The sequence below is a fragment of the Dermacentor variabilis genome, chromosome 10 (genome assembly GCF_050947875.1).
Source record: "Dermacentor variabilis isolate Ectoservices chromosome 10, ASM5094787v1, whole genome shotgun sequence".
Lineage (NCBI taxonomy): Eukaryota > Metazoa > Arthropoda > Arachnida > Ixodida > Ixodidae > Dermacentor > Dermacentor variabilis.
The window spans coordinates 70,096,896-70,121,056 of record NC_134577.1 but is presented as its reverse complement, the minus strand read 5'-3'; the positions used below and the strand labels follow the sequence as shown (position 1 = coordinate 70,121,056).

Sequence of the window (24,161 nt, the reverse complement as noted above, 5' to 3'; positions counted from 1 at the left end):
TGTCAGTACAAGTCGATGACACATGAGGTTCATAGCCTGAGATCCGGACGGGTGTCTGTAGCTTCGGTTCACAGACGACAACAATGGGGAATCGATTGGTGAAAACGTAATGGCGAAAATCACTGCGGGATTTCAGGCCACGGGCATTCCATTGCATAATAGATGCTTCCTTGACTTGTCTGAAGAACGGCTGAAGAACGGCTTGGCTGAAGAGCCATTGTGCTTGCTAGTCGAGGCTCGCAAGAACCGGATCCAGGCCGTCCAGCACTTGTAGTGCACCTCGAGCAGATGGCGTCTGCATGTCGTTTAACAACACGCGAATGACATTCATTAGAGATCTTATTATGGCGATTACTTGCTTGTCTTGACCTCGCACGTGATCTGTGCCCTCATTGGTTCGTCGGTAGTCCACCGTCGACCTTTGTTGGGCTCGAGGACTTAATGTCGGAAGTGCAGGCCAGTCCTTTGCAGTAGAGGTATTCACTGCGTCATCAGACACCGTGTTGTTAGTGTGGGTGAGCGCCTTGGGAGCACCAGCCTCAGGAAGTATCGGCTGTCTCGCGACGGTATCAGCATTTCTTGTAGACGAGGATCGTCTACGGTGACGGCGGACACTACGCCGTCGTACTTTGGCGGCGGCCGCTCTGTGAGTTGTCTCTCACCATTTGTTTGAGGACTTTCCGCTCTGTCTTGTGTCTCGGGCAGTCTTTCGACGATGCTTCATGGGGACCGGAGCAATTGGCCCATTTGAAGTGAGTCGCACGGCAAGCATCTGCACTGTGCTGCTCAGAACATCTCGCGCACACGGTCGAATTTTTGCATATGCCGCTGACATGCCCGATCTTGAAACAATTACGACACTGAAGTGGTCTTGGAACGAACGGTCGCACTGGATGACGAAAAAATCCAACTTTCACGTGGGACGGCAAGCTACCTCCCTTGAAAGTTATCCTCACACAGCGTGAATCTCCTAGGCGACGGATTTCAATAAAAGGAACATCTGCTGTGGCGGGTTTGACCAAAATAGGCAGATCCTTGTCGTCGATTGACTCATCGACATCATAAATCACACATGATATAGTATTGCTGTCCTGTGGTATTATGGTGCGAACATTTATCTTGCCCAGCATTTTCACTGTACTCAAGATATCCAATGCTGCTCTGTTCTTGACATCAACCGCGAGAATGTTCTTACGGGTGTTAACTCTCATATCCGTGATCTCATTTGGAACAACAGCCTCTAGTGTTACAGATACGGCTTGCCTGTTTAGCCGATTCAGGTTGTCGGTCGGCGTCACGGGTAAGAAGAGGATGGTATGAGCCGTGTCATGGGCCTTTGCTGCCGCCGTCGTCCTGGTTGAAGACGAGGAGGCAGTGACGATTCTCCTCTTTCCTTTTTGCCTCACAACTGTCAAGTAGTCGCTGTCATCAGACAGATCTTCTTCTGAAGCAGAGTAGTACAGCAGGGTGTCCTCGCTGCCTGTGTCGCTCATCAGGTGATTGCGCTTCCTCGGAGCGCTCGACGCTGTGACGTCGGTCTCCTCCGGACGTCTAGCTGACTCCGCTTCCATCGCCGAAGGTCTCGGAAGCGGCGCCTCCCGAAAACACGCAAAAATACTCGCAAAATGAGAACAGTAGAAAACGGGGTTCCTCACAAGAGCCACTTCTTCGTCTTCCCAATCATCTCAAGAACCAGAACGCTTCGTTTTGACTACGTAAGGGGCCACTGAAAGTAAGAAAGCTAGCATGTGCGCCAATAACATCAGAAACAAATTGGTCAACAAAACACAAGTGCAATTTGTAGGCTTAAATTCGATTTCTACTTTTATTTCTAGCCCTAAAAAAAGTTCGAATTACCCCGAAAGAACACAACCATATTGCGCGCTAGAAAAATGCTGCCGTGTATAGTTAGCATTGCTAGGATACCATAATTTATAGCTTGGAAACTGGTCAATGTTTTCTACTGAGAGGCTTTCTCGCCAATATTTTTATTTCTCAAGAGGCAACGCACCTACATCCCATCATGACACCACTTTCTAACAGAAGTGTTAGTGCCTTATCTATGCCTCAGACACTTCATCGTTAGCTAGGATGCCTTCACGCCATTCGTTATCATCACGATTGACCACTCATCGCGTTGTATGATCAAATTCCTCCTCAATACTCGTCCAGAGTGATATACAATAACACTGGCCATTATATGTCTCAATACAATGTGAAATGGACCGTTGCAAATGGATACAATGGCTCGTCCTCCGCATTTAAATTTGCCGAAATTTATCTCTTTGTAGGAGCAGTACATTTTCGCGTATATGGCTCTGGTGGAGATACTGTGCTCGAAGAATCACAAGCTCTCTGTGAAGGAGTTCGTGACACTGTACCAGAAACTGAAAGCCAAAAGCTCAGCAACAGGAAAGAGTGCTATTGAGCTTGAGTACGAGGTAGGTTGTTTTCACGCTATTCGTTTTCAATTTTATACTGAAGTGTAAGTTCACAATAGCGCCACGAAATGCTTGAGCGTGTCACCTAATATTTATGCGAGGGAGTGCATGGCTTATGCGTGTGCGCGTGCGTGCCTGTATAAAGAACAAAGTGCTGTTTGCATATTTCAAGTGCTGTTTGCGGTTGCATATAAAGAACAAAGTGCTATATTTCTATAACTCTGAAATATAATACATTTCAGCACTGCAGCAGTCAATATCTGTAGCACGGACACTGTATCAAATGCTAACGTGCGGCACCAATCGATATCACTGCTAAAACTGAGCTCGTCATGTTTACAAGAGGGGTCCTCATTCTGTTTCCTCGGCTTATTTTGACGAAAAAATGTCATAACATCGTACGCCACTTCTTAGTGAAAGAATGAATATTAGGATCGATGCTTTAAAGCGCTTCAGTGGTAAAGGAGTGTCTGATAGCGGAAACAATTAAAACTGCATTGCAAGTTGTGATTCCGCTCCTAAGCGCCGTGCCACTGTGGTCACGACAACATAACTTATTTCTTGGTACAAGTGTTTCTTTTCCTCCTAGGAAACGCTTTCGCCGTATTTATTTCTCGATTTTGTTTCGGTACTACTGTAGCTTTTAATTGCAAAGATGAACTACAAATCCTGAGCGACGCTTGCCGCCGTAGCTCACAGGGCACAGAGTTGCGCCGCTGAGTAGAAGGTTGCGAGTTCGATCCCAGTCGCAGCAGGTGCTTTTTTTACAAAGGCGAACTGCCTAAAATCTCGCGTACCGTCCGCTGCACCCACGCTAAAAGAACCCTTGACGGCGAATATAAAATTTAAGGAGAGCACACTGTGGTGTGCCTCGTTACTAGATTGTGGTTCCCACATGTAGCATTTCAGAATTTGATTAGTTTTATTTAATTAGCCGCAAGGCATTGCTATAAACTATAAGCGGTGGGCTAGGCGACTACGATTTGCCCAATGTCGTAGATGGTAAAAACGTGTACGTGTTTTCTCGTGCGGCGTACATGATGTCACGTTGCTTCTTCAAACTAAATTAAACGCGCAACATTCCTTAAGCGCAATATCATGTACTTTTTAGTGCGTTTTATGGTAAAAATGATTGTGTTGTGGTTAGCCGAAGACTAAAAATGCTCATATTCTGTTGTGGTCGTGTATTACTGCAGTTTGTAATTGCATCCTCTGCTGTTAAAGTTGGCGCGAAATTTGGAAGGACAAAGAATAGATCTGTTTGCGTGCTGTAAAATTGTTTTTAGTGCACAATGGGAGTATTTTGGAAGTAACCACGTCTAACCTATAACCAAGGAGGCCATGACTCGATGTGAGATCGCAGTTCATTGAGATTACCGTGTATTGAAAAACTAAGCGCGCCCTTGCAGAGGCAAGGCGAAATTGATATTCGTTATACAAGCAAGTGTGCAACAACTGCCAATGGTCAAACGTGAAATTTTTCGACTTCTAGATAGTGAGTCAGTGTGGACGTCCGCATGAAGACGTCTCTGTTCGCTCAAGAATATCTAGGTATACCCTCCAGAGCCGCATAGTTTGACATGCTTTTGCGACGACCTTCAATAATGGCCGGTGATTCTCAGAATTCACGCTTGTGAATAATTCAGTAGTGCATAAACAGAGTAATACTTTAAGGTTATGAAGTCCTTACAGATAACATAAGTACTTTATTTAGGAACGAGTGGAGAGGGTGGAATATTTGCACGCAACGACAAGGCGCTGTACAATTAGTGTGAACACTAGCAGCAGTTTTTCAGCTGCACCATCGGTGGCAATTTCTTAGGGATTCGTAGCTAATTAGGTTGAACCAAACCGACTCAGAAACACAAACCGGCCCCGAAAGAGGTCCACTAGGCTTAATTTTACGATCTTATCTGTCGGCAGAGAGTGCTTAGGATGCTCACATTCAATTTCAATTTCAAATCTGTCAATAACTGTAGCGTATGCTATTTTTTCTGTAACAGAAAAGTGATTACCAATTCTATGTTTTGTCTTACAATGAGATACGCATGAACGCAAAACAAGCAATTTGCACAAGGCTCTAAAGAATCGAGTCTTCATCTACATAAATGTTCCATAAATGCGCGTCAGTCAGGAGTACGAACATTAACTTACCAATTATTCATTCATCTTCATCTAATATAATAGGAAACGTTATCTCTTATAAGATATAGTAAAATATAGTACTCGTATTGTGAACCATTTCATCCACATTCTTTTGTTTTGCAGTGTCAAAGACAGACGCTGCTTTATGGTCATTCCATGCACTGTAGCACATATAGCTTTAGCAAGACGGTGTGCAGACGATGAACTGATTTTAAAAAGCTTTTCATTCATAACTGTTCGTTGTCATTCGACGGCCACCTTCAGTTATATTACACCCACATCAGGATTGGCTACAAGTTTCTCTTGTGAAGAATTCTAGCGAAAGACCTTTTCCACAATACGCACCCATTTCTTCCGTCATTGCCTGAGAAAAGCAAAAGTGCTGCTAAATTTGATTGGCCAAGTTCTGCGTGCTCGAATGGGCAGATATTTTGCGACGAAGATGCATTTTGAAGACTTCGATAAATGGCATCTCCTGAGAGCAGATCGATAGTAACATGTTATGTCACTTCAATAAAGCATTGTGTAGCTTTCAGAAAAAAATTATTGTCTTTCAAACACTTCAGGAATGATGTTTTCTTGGCTTCCGAGTTGCAACTAAAAGAATAAAGTTTTAAAAATATGTTTCTAAAAAAAGACATTGTCCACATTTCATAGACATTTCATAGCCTTGTAATTAGAAGCAGCAGGATATAACAAAAAAATACAGCTTGAACAAACCTTGCCTGCAAGGCTCGACGCACTTAGGGGATCAGGGCAACACTCACAGAAAATTTACGTTTTTGTTTCAATTTGTTTGCCCAGCGTACTTAAACCGATCAAATATTTCCTTTTTTTTAACAAGCTCAATCCAGTTCTATAGATTTTTCTATCTCCCATGATAAGTTACTCTCTTCTATAAATTGTTTTATCGGCAGTACACGTCGTTCATTTATATCGCGGGCACGGGATATAATGATTGAATTTAATTTTTTCAACAGGAACTAACCCGTATATGCCCTCTTGCGGCCCCGGATGAGTACAAGAGTGCAAGGAACGGCAAAAATGCGGCCAAAAATCGGTCATCTAAACTTTTGGCATGTAAGAATAACCCGATTGGGGCTATATATTGCATGAGATGTAGGCATGTTTTATAGGCGGTGCTCTATCTTTCTATATTTGCAGGTGACAGCAGGAGGCCATTTTTGAGTGTCACAGCTGACGGATCGAAGACAGACTACATAAACGCCATCTACGTGGATGTAAGACATTTACTTTGAGCATGCGCGGTTCATTTCATCGGAACCATTGAGAGTGGGGTTGAAGGAACAACCTCAACTTTTACTAAACAGACACCCAGCGCGGCAACGTGAACATTGGCTATCTTTTGTGGATTTCAGTTTGCCGCACGGCGAAAGCTTGTTGCATGCAGACCTTATAAAAAATCCAGTCTTGCGATAGCCAAGCCCTATTTTGGGCTATACTCTTTACTACTAATCTAAATACACGCCATTTTCTTCCTCCTTCAACCGTGTCCATGCTTTTTTGTGGCTTCAGATTTTATTATTTTGCTAAGACTATGCCACTGTTTCTTATACGTCACATGACCTTCTTGACATCTTATTCGCAGCTGGAGTGTAGTGTACCAGCGTTTGTTACCGATGCTGCTTTGCATCGACCTCTCAACGTCACGCCAGTTTTTGTATGCCATCACTCGTCGTGTGGCCCGCACCTTGAAGTTCTAAGTATATTCATCGCGGCCTATGGAGTTGAACATAAGATAAAAATCCGTACCTATAGTCTTAGGAAAGTTGGAGTTTTCTGTATGATGTAGAGCTATGATGTATGATGTAGTTATTTCATTGATCAAGCTGAGCCGAATCCTTCTATACCTTTTCTCCTCACAGTCCTGACTGACTCTCGTTCGTGGTGCGAGTAGACGTAACATTTGGACACCATCATCCTAGAAAATGAAACAGTGATTGATGTCGCGTTCAACAGCAAAAAAATTAGAAGTGTATGACTTGCTTATGCAGGGTTTCAAGAGGCGAAAAGCGTACCTTGTGACACAACTGCCTTTGCCAGAAACAATCGATGACTTCTGGGAAATGCTGGCAGGCAGTGGATCTGTCACGCTGGTCACGCTCGGTCCTCTCCAAGATGAGGTAAGGCGAACAATAGCAATGTGCTCCTCTTTATATGCACACATAATCTTGTAATCACAATTCTTACAGTAGAAAATAATTATCGCTGAATATAAGCTAAGCGAGCTATTCCTTTCATTTACCTAAAGTTTTCTTAGGTGAGTATTGAAAAACGATTATCATTGTTTGCCTAAGCTACTTATATGACAAGGCAAAAGCCAATGAAATGGCATGTGACTGGTGCGCAAAAAAAGAAAGATTTTGTCTGACTCTTTGCAATTTAGGAAACACTGCGCATGCGAACCATGGCCATTTTTTTGTCAGTTAGAGAGGTTTATTCGCTAAAGAATCACTTAGTCTTAAACAGACCTTGTTTGCAGAAACGCGCAGTCCTGCAAGGTCCGTGGCCGAGGGCCCTGGTACCAACAATTGATCGAATAAACCTTCCCAGATTCAATTTATCAAAATAAATACTTCCCTAATGAGGAGTTGCTCTTTCCTAAAACAAAACTACTAACCTAAAAGATAGATTGATCAGCTAACATATCGAGGTTAATAAGCGTGTTATGTGTTGCGACTGAACAGCGCGTTAAGAAGCAAACAAGCAAGATGCAAAACGCTGCCAACAGGCTGCTCTATTTATTATCCCAACATTCATTTTTAAATGATGAAATGCAAGTAAATGTTGATTAAATTATTAGTTGATTGATTACATAAGTACCAATGTTCAGAATGAATAACACTTCACGAAATCCCAGAAAGGTACCCTTTTATCACCCTTCCATATTAGTCAGTGTGGACCTCTGTCCTTAAATAGAATTTTTTTATGTAATGCAAAAAAATTATAAGTAACCTCTTTCTATTCCGTTCAACAGACGACACCACAGTTTTGGCCAAGTTTGAAGACGACAGTAAAGTACGGGAAAGCTGTGGTGGAGCAGACAGACAGTCAGGATTTCCGAGGCCTTCTGGTTCGGACATTCAAGGTCATCCATGGTTCGGTACGTCATACGATCGCGTTTTGTTTTTCAAGTTTATCATATACAGTTGTTTGGATCCGGTAAAACGTGGATGCATAAACTCTTCTCAACAGTCGGTTTTTTTATACACCGCGATCATGCTTAAAACCGAGCGCGTCAGGTCCCTGCATATCTTTGTTTATCGAAGTTCCATAAAACCGTTTATTCTATTGCTTTTTAGAGCTACGAAAGCAGCTTGAGGTGTGCCAATTTGAACTTCATAATTTGTTATCAGAAATTGGTGATGTCGTGCGACTTAATGAGAGCATATATATCTGTTTATATGAGGTGTATCTTGACTTGCTGATGTTTTAGTTCTATAATAATATTTTTTGCCGGCCTGTTGCATCTGTTGAGTCAAGTTGGTCAGAGAACCAATCCTCAGTCGCAGCTGCTATTTTCGCACGAGGTCAGTAACAGGGCGCTCAGTGGAATTCGTTGGTAAGCCTTGGGAAACAGCAGATATTTGATGGTGCGATAGAGTGTTAGGCCTAATAATTTGCTAAAGCCTAATGTCATGTGTGTCGACTTCAGTTGAAGGTGAAAGAACCATGGTGTAATTGATTTTAATCCCGACTTTAATCAATTAAGGCGGTGTTTCGCTCGGCCCAAGAACTGTAGCGGGGCGTATAGTCTGGTCAAGTGTTGTAAACTTACACAGAACACAACATATTGAGAAAAAACTGGCATTGAGATTACCTGCTCAGAAGCACCAAAATTGGCAGTAAGGTCATGGCATGGACAAATTCCGATAGCGCTTGTTATATTTATTTAATTTTCTTAAATAAATTACAGACACGGGGGCTCATGGGGCTTATCATTGGCGAGAAATAATTTTTTTTTGCAAAAATGCTGGTTTTGTTGCTGAAAATTTGTACGTGTATTGTTTATTGTGAGCCAGAAATAAGAACCACTATTATGAGCATAATGAACTCAGCGCTATGCAAAGCGCAAAGTAAGATAACAGCTTAATCAGTAACTGTCGACGGCCTTGGTAGGCTCGTCTTTTCTCAGGAGACAAGGACATCTATGTGTTGACAGCTTCAAAACTACTCAATGCGTAAAGCAACGTAATAGCCGCTGTAAGAGAATGGGCTCTATAAATCCCCTTTTTCTGAAATATATGCAAATATATGCCAATTACACGTTTCGAATCTATACCAGTGTTCTCGCACCATCCATTACAAATAAATAACTACATTCTTCTTGTGGAACATGCTCGCCAACACTGGTGGACGACACTACAAAGGCACAGGAGCTATTTACATCCACCTATATCTGGTATTTTCTAGAGAAAAGACAACATAAGGCTAAGAAAGGACAGCTTTTATAGACAATGATGCCGTCAATCACCAAAATTGCAGTGAGAACATAACTGCAGTGAAGCGTGATAAGAGCAGAAGCGTCACCATTAAACCTCGCCTTTCTTATTTTTCGGCGACAGTGGTTAACTGGCAAACTGGGTTCGCCATACTGTTGCTATATTGTTGGGTTGCTGAGCACAAGGCCACGGGATCCAATCCCGGCCACGGCGGCCGCATTTCGATGGGGGCGAAATGCGAAAACACCCGTGTACTTGGATTTAGGTGCACATTAAAGAACCCCAGGTGGTCGAAATTTCCGGCTTCCTCCACTACGGCATGCCTCATAATCAGAAAGTGGTTTTGGCACGTAAAACCCAATAATTTAATTTTGGATTCGCCATAAGTTCGCCCGTTTCGCATGTCCACCCATTCGGTGATGCCAGCGACGACCGCTGTCGTAATTGTACACACACAACAATGACATCTTTCTTCGTAAAGGCACCTTGTCATCCACAGCTTCGCCATTGCTACAGAGCGAATAAAAAATCGAACTTCTACACAACCGCCTCCACCGGCATTTGAATCCGTGCCAGTGGAGCAATGTGTATTCGGTAATCGAAAACGCAAGCCACTGTGCTATCGCTTAACAGCAGTGCTGGGGAATCAGCACAACCTTTCTCGCTACGCACAGACTCAGAGAGCAGTGGCATCTGCGCATGTATTTTGGAGGCCATTGCTCGTACATTGTGGTGGACGAGGAATAGATTCTATGTATCGCATAGAAAAAAATGTTCTTGACAAGATAACGGTGTGCTTGCGGGCAATTACTGATTGTCGCGCACGTGAAAACACCGCCAGTGGTGTCATAAATGAGGCTTGCACGACAGCGATGCTGATAAGCCTCAGATATGGCACAATCTTCACACAACTGGTGGCGCCGAGGTTAATTAAGGTTGTTGATGGAAACTAACTACTTCGAAAGTGTCGACAACGTCAGCGCCAACAAGAGACTTCGCAACAACGCCACGTTGCTAACTCGGTAGCTCACAGCATTCATAGGTACCGAGTGCCATACGTAGTGTTATCGCAAATGCACAACGAAAACAGAAAAGTTCAAATATATCGTGCATGGCACTGCGCGAGTTCTCTCATGACATCAGTTGTAGTAGAATTTCTGGGCTCCGAGTCAACTTGAGGAACCACGGAACGACTTTCAAAACAAGTAATAGAGCCTTAAATGCACGAAGGCTTTAACGCATCAGCTGCTTCCTCAACTGCTGCCTAAATATTGACGTACATAAAGACTGATCACACAGCAAAAAATTGTAAAGAGACAAATTTGAATAACTTAAAACGCCACGCTGCAGTCACCTCGACCGTGTGGGTTCTTGTACGTTGTACTTCTCAGCGATGGAAACATGGAAGTGTGATTCTATTGCACAAAACAAACAAAATAAACATGATGCACTGAGCTTTTCTTAATCCAATATAAGCAATGGTAGACTGCTAAGTCTCTGTGAACCGAGAAAAAGAATAATCTGCGGAAGCCTTTGGCCAAACTGCGAATAAAAAGTTCTATAAAGGCTTGCTTTTTACCTAAGTATATATGACCTACTTAGACAAGGGAAGTCTGAGAGCTCTTATGTCTGTCGAAGTTCATAATTTCAATTTCACTACATGCATTAGTGTTTCATGCACAAAGGGAGTTGCGTTGATCATAGAGAAGGAAATGTCACAGTTTATCTTATGTTCTCTATCTGTTTCCCTATTATCACAGAATTAAAATAATATTTCGCGAATTATAAATAAATGAATACTTTATGGAATAATTTCTTTTCAATAAAGTTCTTGTGCGAACACATGCTTCCCGGTCTTCGGCAAACTGATCTATAAGCGACGAGTTCGTCTTGAGTTACTCGTAGTGTGTCAACGCTAATATTTCATAAAGAAGCAGGCAACCAAAAAAAAAACATTGTGTTTTTCCCCAACTGCAACCACAGCAACAAGCAAATGAGATGTTCATCTTCACTGGGAGAGAATGCGGCCGCCTCAATAAATCGGTTAATTTCACATCCGAAAGCATCGCCGAAGCCTGCCGTCTTTCTCGTGCAACTGCTCCGAACACAAACATCATCTAAGCAAAATAACATATTCATAGCGAACTGCGGCGTCGTAGAAAATGTCCCCTTAACGCTACAATCAGCGGCGACACACGATCGTGCCATCATTTGTGACACTCGCGACGTGGTTCAGCGTAGCACATTTCTAGCCCAATTACTGTCGCGCTCCATTCAAAGCGGGGCTTGTTTGGTTTGCAGCGACCAGCACGCATCGTGAAGCAGTTCCACTCACAGTCATGGAACAGGAGCAGCACTGTGCCGAGCTCTTGCGACGTGGTACTGGAGATACTGCAACACGTCGACCGGTGGCAGATGCAAGCCGAAGGAAGAACGGTCGTGGTGCAGTGCCTGTGAGTGCAACAGTGTACAGTAGCCCCTCGATCCCAGTTGGTGCAAAACACTTCTCGTTTACGTAATTTAACGAAAAAAAAATATAAAGGAAGAAAGGAATGTAGAATTTTACTGCGAATCATGTATGACAAATTTTCAAGTTGAAATTTTCCCGAAGAGTGGCGCGCAAACGTGGAGCTGTCACACAACCACTCGCGTAAAAGTGATATACATGTGTCTATATTGTGAATGTTTTCGGCGGAGCAACGCAACGAGGAAGAAATTTATAAAATAGAAAAATGTTACTCATGTGGTGGTAGCACGGAGGTTCAAAGGAAACACTTGCGATTATCTGAGCAAGAAAGCTTCGCTATGGCACTGGTCCAGGGCAGACTGCTGAACCAGGGCGGCATTTTCTTCAATGCGAAAACTTCTTTCCGCAAAACTCGATGGACATTTTTTGTAGCTTCGTGGATGCTCAGAAATCGTTTCTAAAGGTAAAAAATTCATTGTTTTCTTTATCTGATAATAACTTCTAATAGGTAATTGGAGTGCTTAGAAACGTAGCAGCGTAATTTTCTCTCCACGTTAATTCTAAATGTGCACGCTGTTAGCAGCCCGCTATTCTGAATGCGGGGTTAATTTACTACTTGGAAGCTTCATAAATATTTTGATGCCACCAAGTAACATAAAAACATTTATTAATGCGACTAAACGCTGGGATCAAGTGCCACCATTCTTGTAAGCTAGGTCGAATGGAATTAGAAATTTCGGATGCAAAATGTTTTTCTACTGTTTAACTTGTTAACTCCGCAAATACCATAATAGTGTCTTTGATAAGCGGGAGGCAGTCTTGAGAAATTCATCGTTCTGCAAACGCATTTATTTTTCTCACAAATACTGCGCCAATCAATCTGCGAATGTATCATTACATTAATTTTTGTTCGAAGGAATCCTGCATTAAGTTGAAACAAACGTGAAGAAGCTGTTCTAATTTTACTTGCTCGAGAATGCTGCTCGCATTTCTTGCAATCAAGTATCAGCTTGATTCACAGTCGCGAACTAAACATTGTGGTTATTATTCGCTAGGAGATTAAGGGGGCATACATTTATATTCTTTTTTATTTATAAAGCCTAGCTATTAAAGAAAGGCTCGTAAAATTTTTAACACGTCGAATATGACTCCCTGCCTTCGGACTTTGAAACGACGAGTGTTCCTGCGCACGTTTTTAAACGTTGCTTTCGATTTTAGGGATGGCTGCCAGGAAAGCGGCCTGTACTGCGTGTCGGCAGCGATATGCGATCAGCTCAAACTGGAACAGGAACTCGACGTGTTCCGATCAGTGCGCAATGTGCGCTGTAGCCGTCCCGAATTCATCGTCGACTCGGTAAGTGCATGCACTGTGGTTCACAGTGTTCCAAATCGGTTAGTTCATCTACGCTCCCAACGTGGAGAGCTCGCCATGGTAACGCGTCTTCTTGTTCGCGGAACATAAGCGGCGGGATACAATCCAGCTTCAGTCAAGGTTTAGTTAACCGTGGTATATCGCTGCACGTGGTGATACAAATTTAGTAAGGTCGTAAGAATAGATACCAACGTGGGAGCTGCGAGTCTGGCGATACTGATACCTTGAATGCAGCACAGAGAGGGCATGATTAGAGGCGGAGCGGCTTGAGAGTAAGTTGAAATAATCTATGCTGATGTAACCGGCGCAAGAGTGGACACGGGACACTAGTAGTAAGTTCGTTGTCGTTGTAGTAGTAAGGTCCTTGTCGCCTTGCTACTAGAGTCCTGTGTCCACTCTTGCGCTGGTTACATCAGCATGGAATAACAACTTGCCCGGTCTGACGCCTTGAAATAATCCTCCAGGTTTTTTAGTTCCTGCGCAAGGGTAGTGCTCTCAAAGAAAACTAGAAGCCTTGAAAGAAACTTTGTTATTTGCCACGAATTTTGTATCAACATTGCCATCTAATTAGGATTTAAGTTTGATGCATTTTTTTCATTTAGTTTTGTTCGGTTGGCTTAGGACCTCGCTCGGGACATATTCTTACTGCACTGCTGGAGTAATCTGAGAGCTGTAACGCGCAGTTAACTTCGAGAATGATGATGCAGCGGTCCTTATCTGCAATTGCAGTTGAATGTTACTACTGCCCTTTACAAAAAATGTACCACGTATGATTTGCACTCTTCATATTGTATTCCGTCTATGGCGAGGTATACAAAGCGATCCGATTTTCTGTTGTTTATTGCCGCACTGTCGTGATCTCGTAAAAGAACTGTTCGGTCTTTCTGTTTTACAGGAGCAATACGCCTTTTGCTACGACTTGGCTCTCAGCTTCTTGGATACGTTCGACACCTACTCCAACTTTCAGTGAACTCGCGGTGTACATCTTATTTATGGAGGCCGTTTTCTACTGACTGCAAGATATTCAACAGAATGAAAGAAAAGAGCAGTTTCGAAGTAAAATGACGTAATTTTTACTCCGAGTTCTTTCTCTTACCAGTGGTCTTACGAGAAACACAAAAAACACGCGCATTTAGTCTAAAAGCGCTAAACAAGCATGACCCAGCAAAAGAGCGGCATAGTTCCTACCTGTGTCAAATACACTGAACTTTTCTTGTTCTGCTTGATCGTCAGAGATTTCCAAAATAGCAGCCCATACAGATGAATTGACGAAGGAAATTGTAGGTAATTACGGCAACCGTTGCGATTACGCTCTACCGTTATTACTGGCACTTCAATCTAAACATTTTTAAACCTTGAGGGTGCAGCACTGTACGATGACTAACAACTTTACTTTTCAGATTATAAACATTTCTTTTATACGGGACAGCGATTGACCGCACTGAAAGTTCATTCGATGCAGTCTCGTGTCGTGCGTTGCCCTATGGTAACGCCTACTTGCCAGAAAAATTAGCCATAACAAAAATCATTTGTCGCCATCAGTGATTCCATCTTACCTCTTATGAGCGAGAGTGAGAGTCATGGAAGAAATCAAGCAGCATTTTAAAATACATAATGGTGTTCAAATGTTCAGTGGGCGAGAGTCTAGTGGTCGTAGGAAACAGAGTGCACCGACAAGTGAATCCCTCAATACTCAGAAACTTCTACCGCAATTAAACTTAACTTCATTGTTTTCTTTTAAGTTATTAATTTTTCCTATATTTGGTCCAGCCTCTTTTGTCTAGCCTCCTACGTATCATCTTCAAAATGCGTAATGACGTCAAATTGCATTTGCCAAAGCAAGTTATACTCAGCGTGACACTGGCTGGTGTCATCTTTTCCGAAGATTTTTCGTGTCGCATGTATATAAATAATTATGGCGTTTTGTCCTAACTGAAACTGCACTTTACGTTGTGAAGAACGCCGCAGGAGTCGAATGAGCTTTGAAAACTTAGTGTTTATTAAAGTCCCACAGCAGAACGAAACATGAGCGCTTTTTTTTTCTAATCTCCAATCAAAATGCAGCAGACGCAGCCGTTAATCAATGGTGCCCCCACTCCCCTTCTATGTTCTCAGCATCATAACACTGCATAAGCACGGACCCACGACGGCGGGTCTTTTTGCAACGTTTATATTTAAACCAATAGAAAAGAAACAACACAAAAAAGAACGCCTAGATGTGCACGACGATCGGTAGACCACAGCTGTCCTGCTCCGTTCATGATTCATGGCGTCACTGTACCAAACTACAAATTAAGTGTGCAAGTGAATGTTGTGCACACGATATTCGTAAAAGAGATACAACCGCAAAAAAAAAATCTCTTGAGCCACGTGAAAACACTACGAGCCACTATAGATGCTAAAACCTTCATGCGAGATAAGGATAGTCACATATTAGAACAGGGCTACGCGTGGCCTTACGTGCTAGAGGCTAGTACTATGACTTTCAGTAAAATATTAGGGCGCTACCTTTGACATATCCAACAACAGAGAAATCGGACTACTGAGTTAAAAGCGCAAGTCTTTTAGTCAGCTTTAAAAAGGTCCCAAAACCACCACTAATAATTCGAAGAAAAAAAAGCAAGAAACAACTATCACCTGCTCATCTCCGTGCTTGTCTTATCTTTTCCTGAAACATCGTGTCGCCAGCTGGGTCACGTATGTGACGTCAGCACGATAAAAGCTGTCGAGTGAACTGCATCCGAGTAACATCAGCTCCCACCTATCTCCCAGCACGGCTTTGCCATGCAGTAAACACTCGCTCTTGTTCCCTCCAAAGGTAGTGAAGAGCAATACACTGATTTCATACGGGCCTGTATTCACAAAACGTCCTTACGCTAAAAGTGCTCGTGCCAGCCAATGAAAAACAGAACTTACTAACGAAAAAAATCTTCGTGAATTCGGCCCCTGATGTTCTTCATCGGGCTTTGCACTGGGCGTCTGGCGGCACAGCAACACCGTGAAGCCGAAAAGCACGCAGTCCTGATAAGCGGAACTTATAGGTATTTTTCAAACAGTAATGCTGGGGTTTCACGTGCCACAATCACAAATATGACCATCAGGCAGCGTCATAGCTTGCGACTCGAGATTCAATTCGACCACCTGGGGTATGTCAACACGCACCTAAATCTTACGTACACGAACCTATGCGCCATTGAGTCCCGTCGAAATGTGGCTGCCGCGGCCGGGATCGAGCACACGGTAGCCAATGAATTGAGAGAGAGAGATACAAGGTTTAATTATATGCATGACGATGTTAGCCTGGTTATGTGGGTAGCATGCCACTCCGTGCTCCGGAGGACAATTTTGACAAACACGGCGATCGCAAAAAACACACACACACACACACATACACACAGACACACACACAGGCTAGATGCATTTACAAAGTTTTTGTGAACTTGTGGGCCTCTGATAGACATGAGCGGCGCTTTTGTGGGGTGTAACGAGCACGGGCTGCATGGGTTGCTGCATGGGCCCCGAAGGCCGGGAATGGACCGCAGTTCTAAGCTCGAGTCCCGACGGAACTGTAGTGCCTCCTTCGAAGCCGGACTCCCTGAGAAGTTCACGCAACAATCACGTGGAAGGCAAAGAAGGCTTCACTTTATTGCACCGTGTGTCTTATAGCGAATATTTCGCAAAACATTCTTAAACTGACTGTCAAATTGAACGATTCTAGCCCACGAGCTGGTGCACCATCTGTGCAGACATGTTGCCGCAATCTGTGCACGTTGTGAATGTGTTCCAAAGTTGCTTGCTTCAAAGCGTGCAACGGCGCTCCACCTTTTTTTCTGGTGCCTGAAATTGTCAATTGCACTTGCGGCCGGCGCCGACACCACAGTGGGTCTGACAATCGTGTAGCAGGCGTAAATTGTGACGGCAAGTAGGACTGATGTTTTCCAATACTTTAGCAAAAGTTGAATGTGACCTCTTTGCTGGCAAGCATGCAAGATAAGGGAATCCGAGTCAGGTGTCGTGTGTGTGCTCTCAGGACATCTGTATTAATGTTCACCAAATTACAAAGTGTTGTTAAGGAGTTCATTCGTCGAGACACGTACAGACAGTGGTCGTTAGCAGGCCGCCGTCAGTTGAACACACACACACACACACACACGAACGCATTATATATATATATATATATATATATATATATATAGAGAGAGAGAGAGAGAGAGGGATGTTCGCTTTGATGCTCCTAATGCTTACGCAACAAAAAACGAAAAAAAGAAACTTACGAATAACAACATCTACTACGCGATCGCCTCCTTACATGTTCAACCCAGCTAAACGCCGTCGATTAGCACAAACATCTCGCTTTGACACGCACATGACTGTCTGCGTTAGTCGCGCATGTCTCGCTTCCTCTATGCGACAACTTCACTTTTGCGAATGGGACCCGTGATTTTGTACGCGCAAGTGCGTAGTTTAAGATTCACCACCGTAGTTGAACGGCCATTGAGATTGTGTAGAAGCTATCCTGATTTCTATTTCTGCGATGGTGCGCAGAGCCCAATTTCATCCACAGCGGCAGAGAGAAACACCGTAGCATATAAAAACTTGAGATCGAAACAAGGAACAAATGCTGTTGCGCAAGCAGCTAACCGAAATTTCACGGCGGTACAACGAAAACCGAAGCAAGTGACGGCGCTGATGCAGTCATTCCGGCGCGTGATCCAACCGCACGCGTCATTCAGGCGTTGACGGCAGGCGGTCCCACGCTAAGTCTGTGAACTAGGGTGGTCGCTTGCTAGTTGGTAATTCATGATCAAAAATAACGTACAGCGCGAAGGACAAGGACAGCGATAGACGACATACACAGCGCTGAATGACTGAAAGTCATTCTGACTGAAGACATTCATGACTGAAAGTCATGACTGAAAGTCATTCTGACATGACTGAAATGAATGAAAGTCTGCGCCTCTGATAGCACTTGCCGCGTTCCGTTCAAACGGCCAAATTCAACGTTCTAGGCAAAAACCCGCAATTACTGTTGGCAGGTGAATAAGGAAACGATGCAGCGGGCGTTCCTCGTGGAAAGGGCGACAAGGCGATGCGCAGTACCGAAGATGCGCGATTAAATCTAATATTACTTCAATAATTTAACGTTTCTTGGAGTGTTTTTCTCACAATGCTTACCACGCGTTAAAAAAGAGACAGTTGTTTGTTTCTGAAGAAATTTCAGCTAGTTTTACGCTGTCCTTAAGGTATACTTTGCCACTTATATTTCTTAGTCGTAGTGGCTTGAGTACTGTAGTCCCAATATACACTGATTTCCTGCAAAAAAAAAAAAATCGATTAAGTTTAGGCACCTATCAGTACGCACCGGGAGGTTATTTCAACATGGAATTAAACGCCTTTGACTATGTTTCGGCATTGCAAAACGAGAATGCACTGTGTTTACAGCCGTGCAGGCCGAGAAACCAGCGAAAGGCTCAAGAGAAATCACTCCAGCCTTTTTCTTCTCGGGGCACTGCTCTCCCCTAGAACAGAATTTACGTCACAGGCACGAACAGTGTAACTCGCGGAAGATTAGAATTACCCGGGAAATTCCAAGCACGGAAAAACTGCCAGCATGCGTCACATGACCTCTTTTTGTTTTATGAGTGGCCATGGTTTACAGCTCCAGGGCACGAGACGAAGTTTCGTTTCTTGGAGCGCAAACGCACTAGCGTTCCTTATTTAGGCAAACAACGACAGTTGTTGCTAACTAGTTCGGAATAGCGCCTCGGCGTTTCATAACCCTCTGTCGTTTTGGGGCGTTAAATTTCATAACCTGCTTTCGTTCGAGCTTGCGCACTTCACTAGGAGGAGACTTGACGAGTCAGTTCTTTAGATGGGAACTCCACGGATAACCTGTGCTTCCATATTGCAGACGGCAGTCGCTCGAGAATGAACTGGGAGGGACCCATTGCGGCGGGATGGGGAAGGGAGGGGAGGGGAGGCACCTCGTATTCAAATCCATTGGTCTAGAAACGAATCTCATTAACTCTTAAGCGGAACTACTGGATAATAGAAATAGAGATGCCTCTGATCTGGCATCCCTATGTTGTGTGTGCATGTGCGCATATGTGCAATGTAATAATGCCATCCGCCTGAATAAACAGCCCTGAAGCATCCCTCGGACTTTGTGAAATAACATAGTCTGCGGGTAGCATACGTTGCTGTGAACATCTCAGCCATGTTCTGCTGTCGTACGCGGTTCGTGGAGCTGGAAAGTGGAGAGCGAAGTCACTTTTCTCTCAAATGCTCTCTCTTCAAGCAGATGTCTGCTCCTCACTCTTTTCTGGACGCTTTATTTCGTAATAACACGGATTTCCGTACGCGGCTGCTATTGGTAGCTGCGGTCGGCTACGCAGCGGAGATACCGCGGCCCCCACGGGGTGCCGCCACGAGTCCACTGGCCAAGCGCACTGCGGCTCGCTGAGTACAACCACGCTTGGCTCACGTTTATCGCGTTGTAGGCACCAAATGCGAAAGTCATGGAGACTTGAGAAAGTCGTGGCGTCTCCCTTAACATCAAAAATTAAAGTTGAGGGGCGCGGCACGGTGACATTTAGAAGGCAGAGCGCTGTGCGCTCAATAACAGGTCGGCCTCACCGCTACGTCACACGTGGTGGAAGCGCTGCGAGATGCATGTGACGTTGCAGACAGGGCGGACGCTTTACTGAGCCCCAGAGACGTGGCGTATGTGCTAAGAACGCTCCATACTGATGATGCGTCGCTAACGGCGATGAACTAGAAGGGCACACGCATGAAGACGCTAATGTACAGAAGTGCATAATGTACAGAAGTGCATAATGTGCATAAAATGCATAATGAGGACGCGCATGTAGAGGGTGTTTAAGCGAACACATTAAAAAAATGAGTTGCCTGTAGCGATAGAACAGTTCTAGTCCATGGGCCGGTGTACTTAAAGAGGGCATTATTTGCACAAGAATTCGAAATGCATAATCAAATAAACAATAAAAATCTACTAATAAAGTGTTTAACTAATTACCTTATGGCAGATATTGTAGTTTACACATTATAACCTGGGTGACCGCGAGGAATTTCTGCGTTAGAAGAATTGTGTGGATGTCACCATTTACGGGATGTGTTACCAGAAATTTGGGGTAAAAAAGCGCGATCGTTTTATTTACTTTCTTGAGAAAACGTCATTTTATGTATTGAAGCACAAAAATATTTGGAATGTCAATGCATTTCTCCCCGAAGTGCAGTCTTTAATATTTCAAAACGAGTGTCCTCCTGCAAATTCGTTCCAAATATATGGGCCTTGCGAACTCGCCGGCTGGAATTTGTAAATTTACATTGCAAATTGCAAATTGCAATTTACAATTTATGCATTGCAATTTACAAAAGATACTAATTAAGTTTATAATAAATTACCTTACGGCACGTGAGGTAATTCAACACGTAAGGTACGGCATGTAAGGTAAAACTCAACAGCTTGGCTGCTGCAGTCATCATCTTGGCAAAATCTGAAGAAATCAAATTAACAACTTCATGTGTGACCACATCGACGGGTGCAGAACTTGCGGCACTCTGTGCTGCACTTGATTTCTATAACCGGGAACCACTACAACAATGCACAGTCTTCAGTGACTCCAAGGCAGCCCTTGAGTGCATACAAAGTCCAATGGGCCACGGACCAAATAAACAACTGGCCTCCGAAATTCGACGCATATATCATCGCAGCCATGACAAGGGACACAACATAATCTTTCAATGGCTTCCAGGATATTTCAACATCAGCGGGAGTGAGCCCACCGACAAAGCCGCCCGATCTGCACATGAAAGCGGTCAACGTGTCTTGATTCCGCTTTCGTGAACAGACGCTGCCCCTGGGCTGCGATTGGTGTCCCGTGAATGTACTTTGCCCCTGTGGGACTCGAACGCCTTCCCCGTGTGTAGTTTGCTTTCACTGTCTTCGGACACACGGATGCATCTACCGTCTGTGTTAATACGACGTCAAAAGACCATGCTATACCGTCTGCGGCTAGGCGTTGCCTTTACGAACTCGCAAGTTTTCCTTATTGGAATGTCCAACAGCGCCACCTGTGACACATGTAACAGCTATGAGGCGCTCGCACATATTATCTGCGTTTGCCCGCGATATAATGCCCAGAGAGAAGTGATGTGCAGAGTATTGGACCAGTTGGACAATCGTCCACCATCAGAACTGAAAGCTTTAGGTCGGTGCTCCCAAATAACATCCCCGCTGAAGGCTTTATTCGCGTTATTAAGGTTTCTGTGATCTACGGGGCTTCACGATACACTTTAAGAACGCCACCCCCTAGCGCTCTAAAGTGCACGCGGTTTGTTCGTGCTCCTCTCTCTTTATTTCTCTCTCCCCTTCCACTCTCTTTCTCTTTTTATCCCCTTAACCCTTCCCCAGGTGCAGAGTAGCCAACGGGAACTAACTGCGGTTAACCGCCCAGCCTTTCTATGCATCCTATTCTCTATCTCTCTCTCGGTGAACATGGTTTAAATCATAAATTCCGACCTCAAAAATGTGCGAGGTACGTGTAACGCATTTCTCCCATACGTACCGCTAGGTCACAACTCAATTCAATTCGTCGGGTAGAGAACGTGCGAGAGAAGATATAAATTTGTGCGCATCAGTTAGGTTGTTACCTTTGGCCATCTATTTTAAGAAGGAAATGTGACTACAACATCTGCGTAACCTAATGCCGAAAGTACCTTGCTCGCTGTATTTGCAAGAAATATCCTTGGTCAACAAATACCTGTGTCCGATTCAACGGACTGACAACCAATTTTCATGGTACCCATTTTTTTAGCTTAATGGAAAACTTACCGGGCCAGAGCGTCTAATCATGATGTGATAACGCGGAAAACGCCGTGGAAAATTTTTTTTCAGAGTGTTGTGTGATTGATTGCGTGAGTGATTTCGTTCTTGAAACTCGAAATGAAAACCATAAAAAATTCCCCGAAGAAAGCCATCGTTCTTCGTATTATAACGTAATACCGTTTGCACTTATTGCACAATTATGTGAGGCTAAAGGTTTAGCTTCATAGCCCATATTCACATGGTCTCCACGAGTCATTCACAGTCAATTACGTCACACTGACCCAGCGATATTATCAGAACCTTATTCTACAAGTTAATCCACTATTCATTTTGTTCCACCTTATTCGTAGCAACACATAGGCATAAAGTGTTGTCAGAGGTGAGCAGTGATGCTCGTATCATGTGCGAAATTTGAAAGTAGTAAGAAAATTCGGAATAGGAGGCATCGAGGTGTCATTGTAAACAAAAATTCCAACAGCTAACACAGTAATACTGTAATGTACAAAAAACTAAACAGGTCAGGAATCTCTTCAGGGCAACCTTTCAAAGTTTCAAATAACTTTGCATTGAGCAATTTACCTTTTATTTTTACTTCGCAACTTCACAACATTACCACACGTTTGGTGCAGCTGCTTTCCAAATAAGTAACACTTCACACATGTTATATTTTAGAGGCTGGCAAGTAAAAAAATGTGGGAACTGTTAAGCGCAGAAAAGTCTATAGTGTCTTTTTGAGATAACGCATTCCGCCTGGAAAGGATGCGAAGCAAAGTTATATGAACCAGGATGCGAGTAAAAACCTAATATAAGTTCCAAAATGTGTCGTTTCGAATGTGTGCAACAAAGATTTCAATTTGCAATCTAGCAATGATGTACTTTTTTGCTTGATATAATAGCGAACTCTGGGACAACAACGAGTTACGCTGATGCACGGCAGATCGTTCCAGGCTAAATCGCGCCGCTCCACTGACCCGCCTGCTAACTAAGCACTTACATAGCCAGCAATTCCTTTGAAGTCTCTCTCTCTCTCTCTCGCTCGCTCTTTCTCTCTCGCCAAGCTAAATTTTGTTTAGTGTCAGCACGGTCTGTAAGTAATTCATACAAATGTCACAAAACAGAGTGATACAGACTGGTTGGACATTTGTAACCGATTTTCAGAGCATCAGACAAACTATTTCAACCTCTAGTTTCTTTTCTAGTAGCTTCTATGTGGTAGTTATGTTCGCTTTAAAATGCGAACGTGATAAAACGCAGATCGCATCCTTTTCAATATGCAGGCACCTCTAATTATGTTTGCTTTCCTAAAGTGGTCCTCTTTTGCGTGCAGATGTGCGGACACCTATACAGGAGTTTGGGTAACGTTTTGTTGTTTGTTTGTGACAGTGGCCCTGGGATGTAGAAGGGTCATTTTACGTATGTTTCAGAGTACAGGGCGCACAGGCATATACGAGGTGATCATTTTAATTTTTACTGATATTTTAACGATCGTCTGTAGTAGATAATGCATTTCTAGTACTTGAGAACGATTGCTCGGAGAGGTTGACATTACGTGCATAAGAAATCGAAACACATATTCAACTAATTAACATAGCGTCACTAATAACATTCTTAATTAAGCACTGTACGGCACTTATGGAATTTACGAATTGTGTCCGGTGAGTTTACAAAGCGTATCTACTTGGAATAAAAACCCATAGTCACCCCAATTTGAAGACAGGCGCTATCAAACTCGTTGTACGACTGTAGTGTTCCACTTACCTTTTAACCAAAACGCTCTTTTATGCATTTCAGAGGAAGCATTAGCTCTGGACCAACTCCAATGCCGCCTATTCAAGTACACGTAAGAGGCAGAAACGCTTTTCTGAGATAACGACTGGACCGATCTTAATGAAATTTGTTGTATTTGCGAGAGAAAGTGAAACTATAGCGAGTTATCGTAGTGGAATATTGATTTAGGGCCTGAGCTTTGGTAAAACAAGTTTGAAAAATGCGAAAGCTCGAGAAAAATAGAAGCATGAAGTTTAGAAATTAAAAGCTCTGCATCAAGAACAGATATTGCGCTCCTGTAAACGGCATCCGTTAGATCATTCAAAGCGGGCAAACTCGATATGTCAATTTGTATCTTACGTCAATTCGTTACGTTCTGTACAAGGGTTCTGCAAAACGTGGATATACATATGACCAAAATAGGACTAAATTTTTTTACATTTATGTGTGACATATCGATTTGGTCCGCTTCGGATGTACTATTAGATGCAATTCACAGAATTCTGATGTCATTTTTCATTGCTGAGTCACCGAGCTGTAAGCACGATAGTTTCGTTTTCTGAAGCTGTGTGAGGTTTGACAATTTTTAATAAAAGTTGCCGACCTAAATCCAAAATTTGCAACCAAGAGTCACTGGATATTAAGTTTTCCTTTTACA

At 43.4% G+C, this 24,161-nt stretch overlaps 2 protein-coding genes across 4 annotated transcripts in view; one reads left to right on the top strand and one right to left on the bottom strand.

Annotated features, from left to right (window-relative positions):
- LOC142560693 (receptor-type tyrosine-protein phosphatase kappa-like) overlaps positions 1 to 13,964 on the top strand; it is a 135,259-nt gene extending 121,295 nt beyond the window's left edge. The window contains exons 35-42 of the mRNA XM_075672951.1: positions 2,292 to 2,441; positions 5,567 to 5,666; positions 5,751 to 5,827; positions 6,602 to 6,730; positions 7,585 to 7,710; positions 11,351 to 11,502; positions 12,735 to 12,870; positions 13,784 to 13,964. Coding sequence (XP_075529066.1) covers positions 2,292 to 2,441; positions 5,567 to 5,666; positions 5,751 to 5,827; positions 6,602 to 6,730; positions 7,585 to 7,710; positions 11,351 to 11,502; positions 12,735 to 12,870; positions 13,784 to 13,858 — 945 coding nt within the window. The 3' untranslated portion in view covers positions 13,859 to 13,964. The remainder of the gene's footprint in view (positions 1 to 2,291; positions 2,442 to 5,566; positions 5,667 to 5,750; positions 5,828 to 6,601; positions 6,731 to 7,584; positions 7,711 to 11,350; positions 11,503 to 12,734; positions 12,871 to 13,783) is intronic.
- The window catches only part of LOC142560696 (uncharacterized), a 259,423-nt gene that overhangs the window by 162,098 nt on the left and 73,164 nt on the right, over positions 1 to 24,161 (bottom strand). The window lies entirely within an intron of this gene.